This window comes from Tiliqua scincoides, chromosome 1 (assembly GCF_035046505.1).
Source record: "Tiliqua scincoides isolate rTilSci1 chromosome 1, rTilSci1.hap2, whole genome shotgun sequence".
NCBI lineage: Eukaryota > Metazoa > Chordata > Lepidosauria > Squamata > Scincidae > Tiliqua > Tiliqua scincoides.
Genome location: NC_089821.1, coordinates 96,519,142 through 96,534,835, shown reverse-complemented (window position 1 = coordinate 96,534,835; position 15,694 = coordinate 96,519,142). Strand labels below are relative to the sequence as shown.

The 15,694-nt window shown below is 41.7% G+C and overlaps 1 protein-coding gene across 7 annotated transcripts in view; it reads right to left on the bottom strand.

The window, feature by feature from the left end:
* Positions 1–15,694, bottom strand: part of GALNT13 (polypeptide N-acetylgalactosaminyltransferase 13) — a 226,074-nt gene that overhangs the window by 19,465 nt on the left and 190,915 nt on the right. For all 7 annotated transcript variants that reach the window (XM_066633827.1, XM_066633844.1, XM_066633854.1 and 4 more), the window contains one exon: positions 8,675–8,809. In XM_066633827.1, coding sequence (XP_066489924.1) covers positions 8,675–8,809 — 135 coding nt within the window. The remainder of the gene's footprint in view (positions 1–8,674; positions 8,810–15,694) is intronic.

Genomic DNA, 15,694 nt, shown 5'->3' with positions numbered 1-15,694 from the left:
CTTGGCACCCATCATCCTCTTGGCCTACGGTGCTGGACTATAGGTAGCTGTCTTCTACTGTATCACACTATCTAGCTCAGTGTTACCTTCTGCACAGATTGTCCGCAGGAATTGAATCTGGGATCTTTTGCATGGAAAGCAGATCTCTACCATGGAGCCATGGTCACATTCGTAGCTCACAGGCCCCAGTAGAATTTTGTCCCTTTCATCCTGCATCAGTCTAGGAAAGGGATTTTCGTCCCTCTCACTCTGCACCATGGGTCTAGTAGTGTGGTAGGAAGTATGCTGGCCACAACAGGCAGTAACAGTGCAACTTATAAGGGAAGTGAGATGAAGCATCCTGAGGCATCAGCTGGAGTGTGAAAAGGACTAGTTGTTCAGGGCTAGTGACCTCACACCTGTCCTACCTCTCTAAGACTAATGGGCCCAGGGTGGTTGAGATGACACAGGCACTTCTCCCTCAGTGCATTCTAGCAAAATAGCAGTGAGTGGTTACAGCAATTCGTCCTGAGTACAGAGTCAGCATAGGGCTAACAGAGACTTGACTTCCACAGTCTCAGCCTATGAAGATTCTCTGCACTAGGGAATGGTATAGTGAAAGTAAACTAAAGTATTATCTCATTGCCAGCACTTTAATTCAGTCTCTGGTGTTCTGGCATCAGATCAACACCATCATGATGTCTTGCCTCTTGATTCCATGATCTGTGTCCAACATGCCAGCAATGTTAGGAAGATCAGCCAGCATGAATGTTCCTGCCATAGGGAGTTGGAACAGAGAGACCTTTTTCTATAATCTTCACTAAGAAGGTGAAGCACGAACCACCTCATTTCACTTAGGGCTGGGCTGAACATTTGAAAATTTGACCACATTTGGGGAGTTTGGAGCAAAAGAGAGGGCAAAACTACTTCACTTTTTTCACATGTTCCAGGTGGGGGATGTGATTTTTGTGGGTGAGCTGCAGGCCCAGCCCAAGCTTAGGTGGTGCCAGAAATGGCATCCAAATTATGCCCCCCTTTTGTTTTTTGTTTATGTGAGTCCATGTGCACTGCCACCACATCCTCCTCTTGGCATCCACTGTTTCCCACTGCATCTTCAAAACTCTCCAGGTGCCTTTCCTGCTTGGCCAGTGACGGCACAGAAGAGTGGACATGGAGGGAGGCAATGATTCTCTTCCAAATTACAGAAGAGCAATTGGGAACAAAATTGCAGTGCTACTTCCCCCTCCTGCAGCTCTGGGGCAGTGGCCCTGGAGGAGGAGGTAACCCCCACCTTCCTCTCATTCACTCAATAAGGAAAGCAAGCAAGAAGAGAGTGGGACAGTGGCTGTGTGGAGCAGACAGAAGGCAGGAACAGGGTACCCCCTGCCAGCTTTCTGCCTCCCCCAGCTTGCTACTTGAAGCAGTAATTTAGGCCACCTCATGGTAAAATATGAATCTTATTATATAGTGAAGTCCAAGACCACTGAGATGATCTCACAGTCAATTATTGTGGTGGGGGAGGGGCCGGGGGCAGGAAATGAGTCCCAGTCTTCTGATTTCTTTAACAGATATCTTTTGCTCTTGTTAGAATGGATTTGTACTTCTTGGAAATGACCAAGAAACATTTTACAAAGCACTATATGTGGCCTTAGGACTTCACTGTGTAATGAAATTCATATTTTCCTGTCTATTAGAAATGTCTTGACAAATGCATTCTGTTCATGGTTTATATCACATCCTTTGCAGCTTGCAGTTTGAATGCAGTCTCTATTTTGAGTTTCTTTTGTGAATTTTAATTTAGTAAAATCATTACTCCAGAAAAGCAAATGACAGTGTCAGCATTTCTTATAGGTGCATGACAAATGGACTCCTTGCCATTTTTTATTTGTAAGTTTCTTTATATATGTAGCTCAATACCATTTGGTATTACTATCAATATCACTTAAAATACAAACCACAGTAGGTTATATCCAACTGAGTGTAGTGGGACTTACTTCTGAGTAAACCTGTATAGGATTTCATTCTTTGAATGAAATCTTAAAGCTACATGAATGTGACCTACCTTTCCATTTAATTCTTACCTTTCCTACTTTTCCATTTATTCCATTATATTCAGCCCCATCTAGTGGCTGAATGCAGTATAGCGTTTCTATACGAATACATTCTGGGGTGACACCACAAGTGGGTCTTTCAGGGCTAAAACAACTCTAAAGGCCAAGAAACTGTGTGGTTTGACCATGCAAAGGTAGGAAAAGAGCTTTTTCTTTTTAAGAGCATTTAAATGGGGACCTTGGTATCCACAGATTTTGGTACCTGCGGGGTGGGTTCCGGAACAGAACCCATTGCACATCCCAATACTGAACTTGTCAGTGTCTGGGCATTTTACAACATGCAATATCTCCTCAAATGCATGCTCAGGTGGTCCAATTCCTGAATGTTTAAGTAGCTTCTAATTAAAGTTGAGAAGGGATGTGATCCTGTTCAGCTGTTCGTGTAGCAAGAGGGCCAATTAAGTTTCAACACCTGATAATCACAGCACAATAAATATGACATAACATTCTCTGTTCTGACTGTAATATCACCACAAATGCAGGAGCTATTCAACAAAATCACTTTTTGTTGGTCCCCAACCCACTATGGACTGTATTTCTTCTGGCGTGTTTTTTCTACAGTGGTGCAAAGAGCAGGTTTAGAGATAAGGGATGGGATTCAGTTGAGGAAAAGTAAGTGGCTTTCTTGAAGCTCCAATTAAAATCAGACTAAAACTAAAACAAAGGTTTGTTTTTTTAAAGCTTAAACCCATGGCAAAATATTGCTGAAGTGAGCACAGAGGGGAGGGGGCCCTGTATCCATGCATCCCATATCTGCAGATTCACTTATCCGTGGATTGTGCCCATGGCCCCCCATACCCTGTGTACCACTGAGGGCTTCCTTGGGCCTTCTAACGCCTTATAAGGTATTAAAAACATCATTTCCAGTTTTTTGGAAAAAGCAGAAGTCACTTGTTTTTCACTCTAAGGCTCAGTCGGAGCCTGGCAGAGGCCACAGACAGACATCTGCTGGGCTCAGATGACCTTCTGGAGGTAAGGGAAGCAGATTTCCACTCAGCTTCGGAGAGTGGGGGGCTGCATACACCTGTATCTGTGGTTTCACTTAACTGTGGGGGAGGGGGTTCCAGAACAGAACCCCCATGGATACGGGGGCATGCCTGCATTTTGCAACTGGGGAACTAATTTGCCTAAGGTCCCCTACTGAGTTTATGATGGATGAGAAATTCAAACCAGGGAAGTTCACAGCACAAGCCTATGCATATCTGCTCAGAAGTAAAGTCCATTGTGTTAAATGATGCTTACTCCCAGGAAAGTGAGTTTAGGATTTCAACCCAAATCTTTCTGAGAGGACACTATACTAGCTTTCTGAGACTATACTAAATAAAATTTCAATGTATTTGAATTTTTAATATTTCTAGGAAGAAGCAGCTATTTACATTTTTTTCCTTGAGGCAAATAATAGCATAAGACAAACCACTATAACTTTATCAATGAAGTCAATGTCAAATTGCTTTTGCGCTCCCAAACTATCTGAGCTAAACCACAGAGTATTTCAGGTTTTTTTTGGCTCCATCTAATGGCTGATCCTGATTTTACATAATGTCAATACATTTTATTTGCAACTTTTATTAATTATCCTCTTTAAAACACCATGGTAGGTTTTTAATCATCAAGCAAAATGACAGCATTTTTCTATATTGTGTTTCAATTGTTTCTATATATAATATTAGTTGAATCCAAATACGAAGATATCAAAAAAGCATACACACATCAACTAATCTAATATTTGTAGGGTTATCACTTTATGTAAAAAAATTCATAGCATATTAATGGCATAAGCTTCAGGTAATTAACTGGTGCTTAATCAATCAGACCTGCCTATATGTGCATGTTAATCAAAACAGTTCTGTAGGAAAAACACATGGTGGACATGCACAAGCAAATCAAACCAGGATCATGTCTTAGAAGAGGTCATGTCTTCCTTGCACTCTGGGGTACAAGGAAAGATGAAATTTCTCCTCTGAGATTTTGCATGCCATCTGCAGTTCTTGTATTAAAAATACTTTTAAAACAAATCTGCTTCCTGCTTAAGTTTTTAAAAAACAATTAATCTAACAGACTCAGTGTTGAAACTTTAGTACACAGTTTTCAAAAATTATAAGCACTGAGAAACTTGTACATCTAGTTTCTAGTGTACAACTAGAGCAAGTGCAAACGTTAATACCTATGCAAATGACTGCTGATGTGAGTCATCTACTCATGTGAGCTATAACACATTGAAGAAGGAAACGCATGGAAAATTTCAAGTCTTCTTCCATATTTAGAATTATGGAATTAATCCATAATGTTCTAAATTATGCAAGAAGAGATGGAAGCTTATATAATTCCTTTACACTGCTCACATTAGTAAACCACTGGCATGCTAAACATTAAATGCATGGGTAAGCTAAAATCAGTAACATCTGGATGGGCTTCAGTTGCAACTGGTAGAATGTTCCGGAGATTGAATCAATTGATTCTGTCTGCACATCTATACAGATGTGAAGTTTGCCTTATAAAAACAGCCACCAGCACAACAGTGACATAGTCTGACTTCCAATGAAAGACTTAGAGGAGGTCAGGTCTCAGGAGACCTGTTCAGTTCAGTTCAGGTCTCAGGAGACCAGTTCAGGCCTCAGAAGCCTGAACCCAGAGCACCAGAGATAATTCTGCCAAGCTACATTCAATCAAGGGCGGGACTCCAACATGGCAGGGAACTCTCACCCTCCACCCACCTGCTGATGTTAGGAATGCATTAGGCAAGAGGCAGCAGAGTGCTTGACTCCTGGTTGAAGGCTCCCCTTTACCGGATCCTCACTTTGAAGATCAGGCGGAGACTGGGAGGGGTAGCAGGAGCCTGAAGTCATAAAAACAGCTCAGTTGGAACTGGATTCCATCAGACTGGCTTGCTCCCTTGTCTCTCTGACTGCCTTGTGATGCTTCAGTGTGTCAAACCATGTGTGAAGAATGAGATTCAGAAGACATGGAGGGACTGAACCCACAAACACAACAGAACTGGAAAAGAATGCTATAGCACTTGAAAGCAGAATAAGCTACTCTTCTACTCTGAAACTTTTTCTAATTTTTGGAGCCACCACAAGTATTTTGGCTTAGAATTATATTAGATTATACTATAATTACATTCAGATTTTGTATACATCACATTCCAGGAAATTTCCAAGAATATTTGCCTTGAATATTCTTAGAAAATAAACATGATTTTAAAAGGTAATGTTGGACTGCCTTTCACAGTTTCAATACTTGAGGCCTCTACAATAAAATTAACCAAATGACTTTTGTCCCTCTTTCAACCTGCTTTACAGCATAATCCTATGCAGTCTTCTCAGAATTAAGTCCCATTTTGTTGAGTTGGGCTTACTCCTAGTAAAGTGTGATTGCAGCCTCAGTATGTGGCACCAACCCTTATTTTTTCCTGCCCTTTTGTTTTAAGAGATGATAAATAATGGGACAAGAGAAACATAACTCAATAAAAATGTGGTCTAAAAAAAAATCTCAGAGGACATGTAATGTAATCAAAAAGGTAGCATCTGAGAGTACATCTGCACTGGGACTCTACAAGCCTTAGTACTGAACCTTGAAATGCAAGATGAGGCCCCTGAAAAAAAAAAAGACAGCATGAAATTGCTTGCACCAACACTGCACTTCCCCTATACATACTGTAGAGCAGGGGTGCCCAAACCCCAGCCTGGGGGCCACTTGCGGCCCTCGAGGGCTCCCAATCAGGCCTTTGGGGAGCCCCCAGTCTCCAATAAGACTATGTTCCTCCACAGACTTGCTGGAGCCCATGCTGTCCCAACACAACTGCTGTCAGCAAGAGGACAACTGTTCAACCTCTCACCTGAGCTGTGGGACAAGGGCTCCCTCCACTACTTGCTGTTTCCCATCTGTGATGCAGCAGTGGCAGTGAAGGAAAGGCTGGTCTTGCTTTGTGCATGGCCTTTTATAGGCCTTGAGTTACTGCAAGACCTTCATTCATTCATTCACTCATATAAATTCAATCTCTAATATATTCATTAATGTAAATTTATTCAAATTGTAAATTGTAAATTAATTCTTTTTTCCCATCCCCCAACAGTATCAGAGAGATGATGTGGCCTTCCTGCCAAAATGATTGAACACCCCTGCTGTAGAGTGATACTGAACTCATTATTCCTTCAGCTGTCATAAGAATATAAGAAGAGCTCCACTGGATCAGGTCAAAGGCCCACCTAGTTCAGCTTCCTGTATCTCACAGTGGCCCACCAGATGCTTCAGGGAGCACACAAGACAACAAGACACTGCATCCCGGTGCCACTCCTTAGAATCTGGCATTCTGAGGTAGCCTACTTCTAATAGCAAGAGGCTGCACAAACCTGTCATGACCTGCAACCTGCGAAGGACTTTTCCTCCATAAATCTGTCTAGTCTCCTTTTAAAAGCATCTAGGCCAGACACCATCAACGCATCCTGTGACAAGGCATTCCATACACTACATACTGGGTAAAGAAATATTCCTTTTGTCTGTTCTAACTCTCCCAATACCCAGTTGCACAGATAGGTGGGTGTTTGTGTATGCCCTATGTAACTGTTAGGTTTGAATATGATCAATGGGTGGTTTCACACGTGGAAACACACAATTTGTTTTGTTATCACTTGACTTCTCAACATGTTAGACAGGTTTACATGCCTGGAAGCTCAGATGTGATTTCCTCAGGAAATGTGTGAGGGTACTGGAGGGTCCACAGCCCCACAAGGATAATTTCAAGGACTAACTCTATGAACTGAAGGTCTCTATTTAAAGATGTTGTACTTGTGATGTGTGCTCTGCCACAGCTTATTGACTTATGCAAGTCACCATGCGTTGCAACTGTCATCAAGGGCTGAACATTCTTATGTGAACTAACCTAATGAGTACACCTGACTTCTGAACAGTCTTCCATGATGCTGCATCCTAATATTTGTGCTTTCACAGCAAATAATTATCTATGCTTTTCCTTCTGCTTCAACTTCCTAACTCTTGGATCTGTAGGTATCTCATGATTTATAAGATGGCTTCTTACAGTGATGAAATCAGGTAAATTCATTTTTTTGGCTTCCCTTCCCAAGTATTCTGTGAAAGTAGTATTTATGCATTTACAATCATGCATCTAGTCATCGTATTTTATGGTGCTGCAAATTTTATTGTGCTGTATATCATTCTCTGAGAATGAAAACATCCTTGAAATAATAAACAAGGTCTCATATATTAGCGGCTTACTGGAAGCAGAAGACTGGAAATTACATATTTCAAGAACTATTGTATAATAAACCTATTTTCAGTGTGGGCTAAAAAAGTATATCCCTCTCCTTTACATTGCTTTTGGGCTCAAGCTTGCACGTCAATCATTCTCTAGTACCAACTACTGACAACACCTCTGTTTGGAATTTCATCATGTGGGAATAGCCAAGATGGTGATCTTAGCCAATCAGCCCAATTCTATGCAGGAAGACACTTCTGCTGTCACAGAATGGCTGCCAACAGAGCATGGAATGGTCTTTCAGCTGCCATTTTGGGAATGCTGTTGTGAGAAGTAGCAGTGCTCTCCATCCATTGCTGGACTACCTGTGGGCACTGGAACAGGTAAGGTAGCAGTAGGGGGTTAAACGTGGCCAGGAAGAGAGTAGGGAAAAATTGGGTGGGGAGGAGAGAGGAATGGGGAAGGGGGAGCCAGCAAGAAGGGGTGGATCTGGCAGCAATCTTTTTGCAGCATCCATGCCCTCTTTCCCTCCTTGGACTTGTGCCAGCTAATGAGCTGGAGCAGGTCTGAGAAGACCCACTGTGGAACAGGTGGTTTATGGAGGAGTAAATCTCTTTCCCCTTCTGAAGCCTCCTAATCCCCTCCCCTGCTGCTGGATACAGTACATGCCTTTTTGATGCAGCTGAACCAGTGCGGTGGGGAGGGGTTAAAGGCTGTAGGACTGGCTCAATGCTAAGAGAATACAATGAAATAAAAGGCAAACATGCCTTTCACATGCAAAAGTTTCAAGTAATTTATGGCTTCAAGTCAAAAAGAATGATACCCTAAAAAGCTATAAAGAGACTGGCAACAACCTGGAGGCATGGGGAGTGCTTACGTAATAACTCACTACTATTAGGAGACAGAGCACCAGGCTCTACCCTATCTGTTTCAGAATATTTTGCAAAGTCAGTCTAACAGATGCAGCTCAACAGTATACAGAGATTGTAAAGTCCTGAATGACAGTGACTTCTCACCACACAACAAGCCTACATACCCTTACACATACACCAAAGACACATGCACATACCCAACCAATGTATAGCTCCGCAGCACATTTACAAGGATAAATGCATGTGGACAGACTTCAAGTTGGTGTGATATAAGGGTTACTTAATACTAGCTTTCTTGTCCTGGATGGTCTAAAAATAGGGTAAGGAGGCTAAAAAAAAACAACACCAAACCTGGAACAACCATGAACAGAACCCATAGTACCAATATAACTTTAACTTATAGGATGAAATTCTGGTCAACTATACAAAAACCAGCTGCACTGGTTATAATATTGCAATAAGATTACTAAAAGGAAGTTTCATAACTGAATAAATACCTCGGCATCATACTCCCAAAGTTGGTTTCCTCTCATGTGGTGACACTTCAGCATGATCACAGGACCATTGAGCCTAGAAACATCCAGACACAAATCATCTGTGCGAATCTCCTTGTCAGCAGTGTATGAAAATACCTGGAAGACATAAAATGTCATTGTTAACAATATGGCTTTAATAATGCATGTATTACTGGTGGGGCCTCGGTATCCATAAGGAATTCGTTCTTGGACACCCCCCCCCCCCAGATACTGAAAATTGCAGATAAGGAAATCCATGGTTTTCAGCCCCTTAAGCACTCCAAAGGGGACCGGAGTTGCGCCTATTTATCTGCGGATTTCACATCCACGGATCTAACTCAACGTGGGTTCCAGGACTTACGAATGGCCCTTTAGTGCAAAAAAACAAAACAAAACAAAACAAAAAAAAAGTGCCACTTCAGGTTTTCAGACGAAAACCAGAAGTGACATTTTTAAGCCTTTAAAAGGCATTAGGAGAGCCAGTGAAGACTGGAAGTGGTCTTTTCAGCAAAAAGTAGCGTTTTTTTGGACGAAAACTGGAAGTAGTTTTTTTTTTTTTGCACTATAGGGCCATTCTGGAACCCACAGAGGCCACAGGTGGAGGCATGTGGCCTCTGTGGGCTTTGGAAAGCCCTCTGAGGGGACCGGAGCACAGCTCTGGTCCCCTTTGGAGGATTCAGGTGGAGCCAAGGGACCCACATTGAGCCTAATCAATGAGCAAATGTAAAATTCGCAGCTAAACAGGCTCCCCCTGTATATACTTTCACTCACTTGTCTAACTATGGCCAGTGAAAGGCAGCATAGATAACAAGTACTTTGACAGATGTCATTGACAAAATCCTCTGCTGACACCAAGTGTTATGATTCGGTACTGGTCAAGATAGGGGTTGAGAAAGCTGGGGCCCAGTTTCCTCACTGGACAGAATGAGCAACATGTTCAAACTTAGGGGCACACCACATGACTTTGCCATTACATTTTCATACATAACTCTGCAACCCTGAGAGCCAGAAATCTTTTTATATTTATAGATTATATGCCTTTTCAGCACAATAAGACTGTTCATGATTAAAATACTATCACAAATATGTAATTTTTTTAAAACCTGGAATTCTTAAATATTCTAACAAAGCACTTTAGTGAGGCATGAAATCATGCTCCAGACACTTTACACATAAATATCTGATTGAAAGAGAGAATGACCATCTGAACGGAAAAGTAAACTGTTGGGTTAGGAAACTCTGTTTAGCCGTCAATGGCAGTTCCACAATAAATCAGAGTGCCTAGTTTTGAAGTGAAAATAACCTCAATCTCTGTCATCAGATGAAAATTTTAAGGGCTGCAGCATCCTCCCCAGAAGGCATTAAGCAGAAAATACTTCAAGTCACTACTAGAAACTGGAATTACTGTGATGAACACAAGAACATCACAAGGTCACTCCAAGTGATCAGGGAAGGCTGAATTCCACCTATTATAAGTATTCCCATAATATCCCAACATTAGCAAATTACTATAAATTAACAGAACATAAAGAGACTTACTCTGGGGGTTATTATGAGGATAAAGGAAAATAATGATTTGTTTTAAACTAGCCAGAGCCCTGATGAGGTTTTAACCAACTAAAATGGTCAAATGAGGTTTTAACCAACTAAAAGAATATTCAGGTGCAGTTCATGAATATAAATCCAACAGAGATGCCAAGTGAGAATGTCACACACTGTTACATCACATTAATGAGAAACATAATTCAGCTTTTTAATATCAATCCCATGTATTGTCTCCGTTTTTGTTAATTACGCTGTTGTTACATGGCGAAAAACAAGGCAGCCCTATGCATATTTACTATGAAGAAAGGTGTGGTGCATTAGGCTGCAGCATAAAGGTATAGGTTGTGATTGGACAGTCCCCAATTCAAACCTAGCCTCAGCTCATGAACTCAGTATGTGGCCTTAGGTAAGTGACTACTCTCTCACCCTCTGTTTGCCATCTGTAAAATGGGAATAATTCTACAGATCTACCTTAAAGGGCTGTTCAGGATTAGTCCAGGACTTTCCAGCACATGAGGTGGCATAACAAATGTTGCACTCTTTCACCTATTGGCAAGTCAGCTGCCACTGCTACTACATCTCCTCCCACTCCCTGGATTCAAAAACAAATTGTGGAATGGAGAGGAAGACATGTAGGGATCCAAGATGGAATTAAGTGAGACCTGCACACATTTTGGAAAGTGATCTCATGGCTTCTTTACTGAATAATTTTACACATTTAAGCACAAAGAATACATGTTCATGCAATGAATTGAACACGTGGACTTCAACTACTGGAAGAGTTTTGTTTTATCTCAGCACAAGAGAAGGGCTATTGACTTCTGTATACTGAGGTTACAATAAAACAAGGCAAGTCCCTCTCATGTATTGCCAAATGTATACAATATAAATCATTAAGGTTAGATTGCTATGCAGGAGCTTGCCAATAACTTTCTCTTCTCTGAGCAATAATAATAATAATAATAATAATAATAATAATAATAATAATAATAATAATAATAATAACTTTATTTTTATCCCGCCCTTCTCCCTAACGGGACCCAGGGCGGCTAACAACATATTAAAAAAACAAATTTTAAAAACATTAATACATAGCAGATAAAAACATTTAAAAACACATTACAGAGGCCATAAAAACAGTAGTCAGATTAAAGACAGAATAAAAGCAACACACAACCAATTATATTTCCGTAGGTTCTTGGTCACACTGATAGAGTTGGCCAGTTCTCTAGAAAAATACGAGGTTTGGCTGAATCTCCATTGAACAGGGGAAAAATGAGGAAAGGTATGTTTTTGCTGCCATTCTACATTTAACCATTTTCTACAAAGTCCCAAAGAACTGAGATAAAACACAAGCTCTTCAGTCTCAGTAAACATGTTTTTCACAGCAGGCAGTTAATTTGCATTGTATGAAAACAAACAATAAATGTGAACATGGAAACAGATAAATGAAGAAATAGCTATGCTGCAATCCTATACTCACTTAACCTGGGTGTAAGCCCCACTGAACACAGGAGTCAGAAAATAGGAGGGGGAAAAGAGAGAGGAAGAGAACGGGAGGGGGGGGGGAATGATGGAATAGTTAAAAAACAACAACACTGAAGTAGGTCCAAAGCAGCAGGCTGAGATTAAAGTGAGTCTCAGGTCAGAAAAAATACTGAAGATGCCAAGCCTAAAGCAACCTACTGTGGTGGTGATTTTAATTATTTACAAGATTCCCAATTACTGTGAATTCACCTCAATTGATTTAAAGCCTTCTAATCAAAGCTACAGGGAAAACACTTTCTCTTAATTGTTGAAAGCAACCTTTCACCAATTAATGGTTGAAAGTGGCCTTCAGCAAAGCATGCAAATGAAACCTGATTGCATTACCAATTAGAGAAGACATGCAAATCATACTAAGAGCCCAATCCTATCCCCCACCATCTTCTGCCATACAGCCATGCTGACAGAGCAATGGTGCAGGGGGCAACCGGAGGGCCTGGGAGAGGTAAGTAAAATTTGATCTCTTGGTAGGTCACCTGGTCATGAATGGGTCTCATCAGACCCATGCCACACCCTCCAGCCCCTGAACCACCCCTGCCGTCCCTATTCCCCACCCTGAACCTCCCTCTAACTATCCAAGACTAGCCCTTGCTGGTACCTAACCTGCTCTGATGCAGGTTGCATCCGTGTGCCAGCGGCTCCAATGTGCAAGACAGGGAGCATGACAGTTGTGCCCCTATTAGAAGACCTGTGACAGTGAATCAGCTATAGCTGCTGCCATAAGCTATAGGATTGGTCCATAAATTACCAGTTAGGAAGATTATGAAAAACAGATTTAAGCATGCGTTACTTCTTATACTAATATTTAGTTAAAATGCCCTACATATGTATTTTTTTTCCAAGCATATATACGTTCAGACACAAAATATATTGTTCTGGATGTAGCAGGTTGTCACCACTACCAGCCATTTGTCACAGTCCACTCATTCAGGAGACTCCTCCAGCATCCCTTCTAGTGCCCAAAGGATCTCTCCACCAACATCATGCACTCTCTGAGGACATAGCTGAAGTGCTCCCTTTTTAGGAGGGGGTATGATAGATAGTGCTTCATAAGCCTTGGTCGCAGCAGGTAGCCAGCATCCTTGATTATCATGGATAGGATAGGATAGTGACTCCCTTTAATCTGCTCCATCATATTGGGGTCCCCAAGTGCATCCTCTTGAAACAAGGGACCATCCTCAGAATCCTGGCATCTGCTGGATGCCCATGCAAAAACTTCAAGGAACATTGCCTTAGTGTCCACCACTGCCTGAAGAATGATTAAGTGATACCTCTTGAGGTTCGGGTAAGTGCCAGCCCCATTGCTTGGCACAAGATGGGAATGTGGTTTCAATCCAGGGCACCAATGTAATTCACAAATCCTGTTGCAAGAAGGCCCTTGACAACTGACTGAACATCGCCAAGACCAGGGGTCTCCAAACTTTTCGCACAAGGGCCATATCTTATATTTGACATGGTGTCAAGGGCCAGAAAATAAATAAATAAATAAGGAGAATCAATGCATGGAGCGTTTGATCAAATACCATAAGTGACTGGTGGTGGAAGAAGGAGCAGAGTTGAGGGCAAAACTGACTTGCACAGGAAGAGAGGGGAATGGATTTTGAAAAAAGCATTGAGCAACCTACAACACAAATCACAATTTGTTTTTTGGTCTCAGTTTCTGCTTCATATAAGTTTAATGTAGACATTAACTTTATATTCCAGGTTTCCCAACCTCAGTATATGCCTCATTCAGCCACTAGAGGTGCTAAATGTAATGCAATGTAATCGAATTATTTCTTTCCGTTATTACATTTAGAGCCTTTAGTGGCTGATGGCATATGAACCTATGCTGGGAGATATGGAAGTGCATTTTTGGGGGTATTTTTTAGCCCCAAGAGGCTGGGGAACCATGTGGACTGGATAAAATTCTCTGGAGGGCCAGATGTGGCCTGTGGGCCAGAGTTAGGAACCCCTGGCCAAAACCAATGACTGACCTCAGCATGGTTGCCTTGCAAAACTCCACAAAAGCAGTGGAAGCTGAAGAAATGCTGATCACATACAGTGCGGACAGTTCAGTATCTGATGCCAGGCTAAAAATGGCCATGGCAAGTTCCCCCCCGCACAGTGATCAGCTCCTGCATCAGGATGGATTCCTAGATAAGCTGTGCACTTACCTTGTCCATAATTTCCAAAAAAGTGGACTGAGACATCCTGTAATAGCTGCACCACTGGTTGTCAACCCAGCCTTCAAGCACACTGATTGCTCACTGAGGAGCTGCATCCAAACAGAACTTGGGCAGTAGGTCACCAATTGATTTGTGCAAAACTTTTCACCTTTCCACCTCTGTGATGGCCTTCATCAACAACGCCACCTTTAGCTGAAGAGCAAGGTGTGCATCTATGAATTGTCATGTGGCAAAACGAAGTTGAGGCAGGACAGGGCAGCAATGCAGCTTGTTCTGTAACATAACCTCCTTTATGGTCACTCTGGCAGCCAGAATTGATCTGAACTGCACTTATTTAAGTGCTCCACACAAAGCATTGTGTGATTTGACAGTACAAGCCGATGCAAGAAGTCCACTAGCTGATCAATCATTGAAACTTCTGCAAAGTTGCTGGGGACACTAGCTGGAATAGGAAGTGTGCTGACATCGGAAGGGTAATCCATCACACACATCACCACGCATACCCCAAATATGCAGAGTGAACGTGCCCTGGCACTTGTTTTTTCCTCCAGACAAAATATTCATCAAGAATTGGCACACATGGAATGTATAGTTCTCACTCCACTCTCTCCTTTTGCTCATGTTCCCTGTTGAAAACTTCCCAGAGCTTGATATTGTTGCAGTTCCCAAAACTGCAAGTATGGGGAAGAACACAGAAGAGCATTTGAACAGCCTCTTTTGAGAACCAATGAATTGTGCACTGGTCTCATGTCAATCAATCTTCTGGCTCTGTCAACCCACTGGCTCCCTTCCCTGGTTTCATCAGGGGTAGGTTGTCCTGTGTGACCAGCAATCAATTGGCCAAGTTGTCAATTAACTTATGTGAAACCTCCCTGCTCATAAGCAGGGAGAAGAGCCAATGTTTTGAAAAGGATCTCCTGGTTCCTAGGGAGAACCTTGCTTCCTTGGTCAAAGCAATGTTATAAATATAAATCTCTAACATGTGGAATATATGGTTTCTGCCCCACTTTCCTACCTTTGTTCGTATTCCCTGTTCCCCAAAATGGCTTCAGTCTTGTCATCATCCTCAAAACTATAACCATGGGGCAGGACACCCCATATTTGTGCATCAAGTGTTCACAAGGGACACACTTGAACAATGTCCATTGAGTACAAATGAATTCAAGAACCGATTTCCCTGTACCCAACAGCTCCCTTCTCTGGTTCTAATCAGGAAGGTTGCCCTGGGTGACCTATATAACCTATTAGAGCAGTACTATGTCTGTACCCCATTCTCATCTCTTTTGTCTTTGCAACAAGAAAAAAAATTGCACATATAACAATGTCAAATTTATAGACATTCTCTATAAACAACTGGGAAATGGGTGGAGCAGAACACTGAGCACAGTTAATTCAAGGAAGATTTACAGTAGGACTGGGGAAAATTTGTCCAACAATAATTTGTATTGGGGAAGAAAGGGAGAAAAATTGCTTACTATGTTCTGTATTGGGAAAGAATTTTCTTAATTAATCTACTAAGAACAGTTCAAGAGCAAAGAGAAGCTCCTAAGGAAAGCTGTAGCATTTCCAACTTTGGAGAGGATTCTTTAAAAAGTTGAATCTGATATATTTTTGTGTGTGTGTCTCTTTTCAAAGTCATTATTTCATCATGTCACTATTCTCTACAGACCGAACTATTATTCTGAAAGGCATTCATACATAGAAGCACATAACATCTAACCCATCCTATCCCAGAAACAAATTG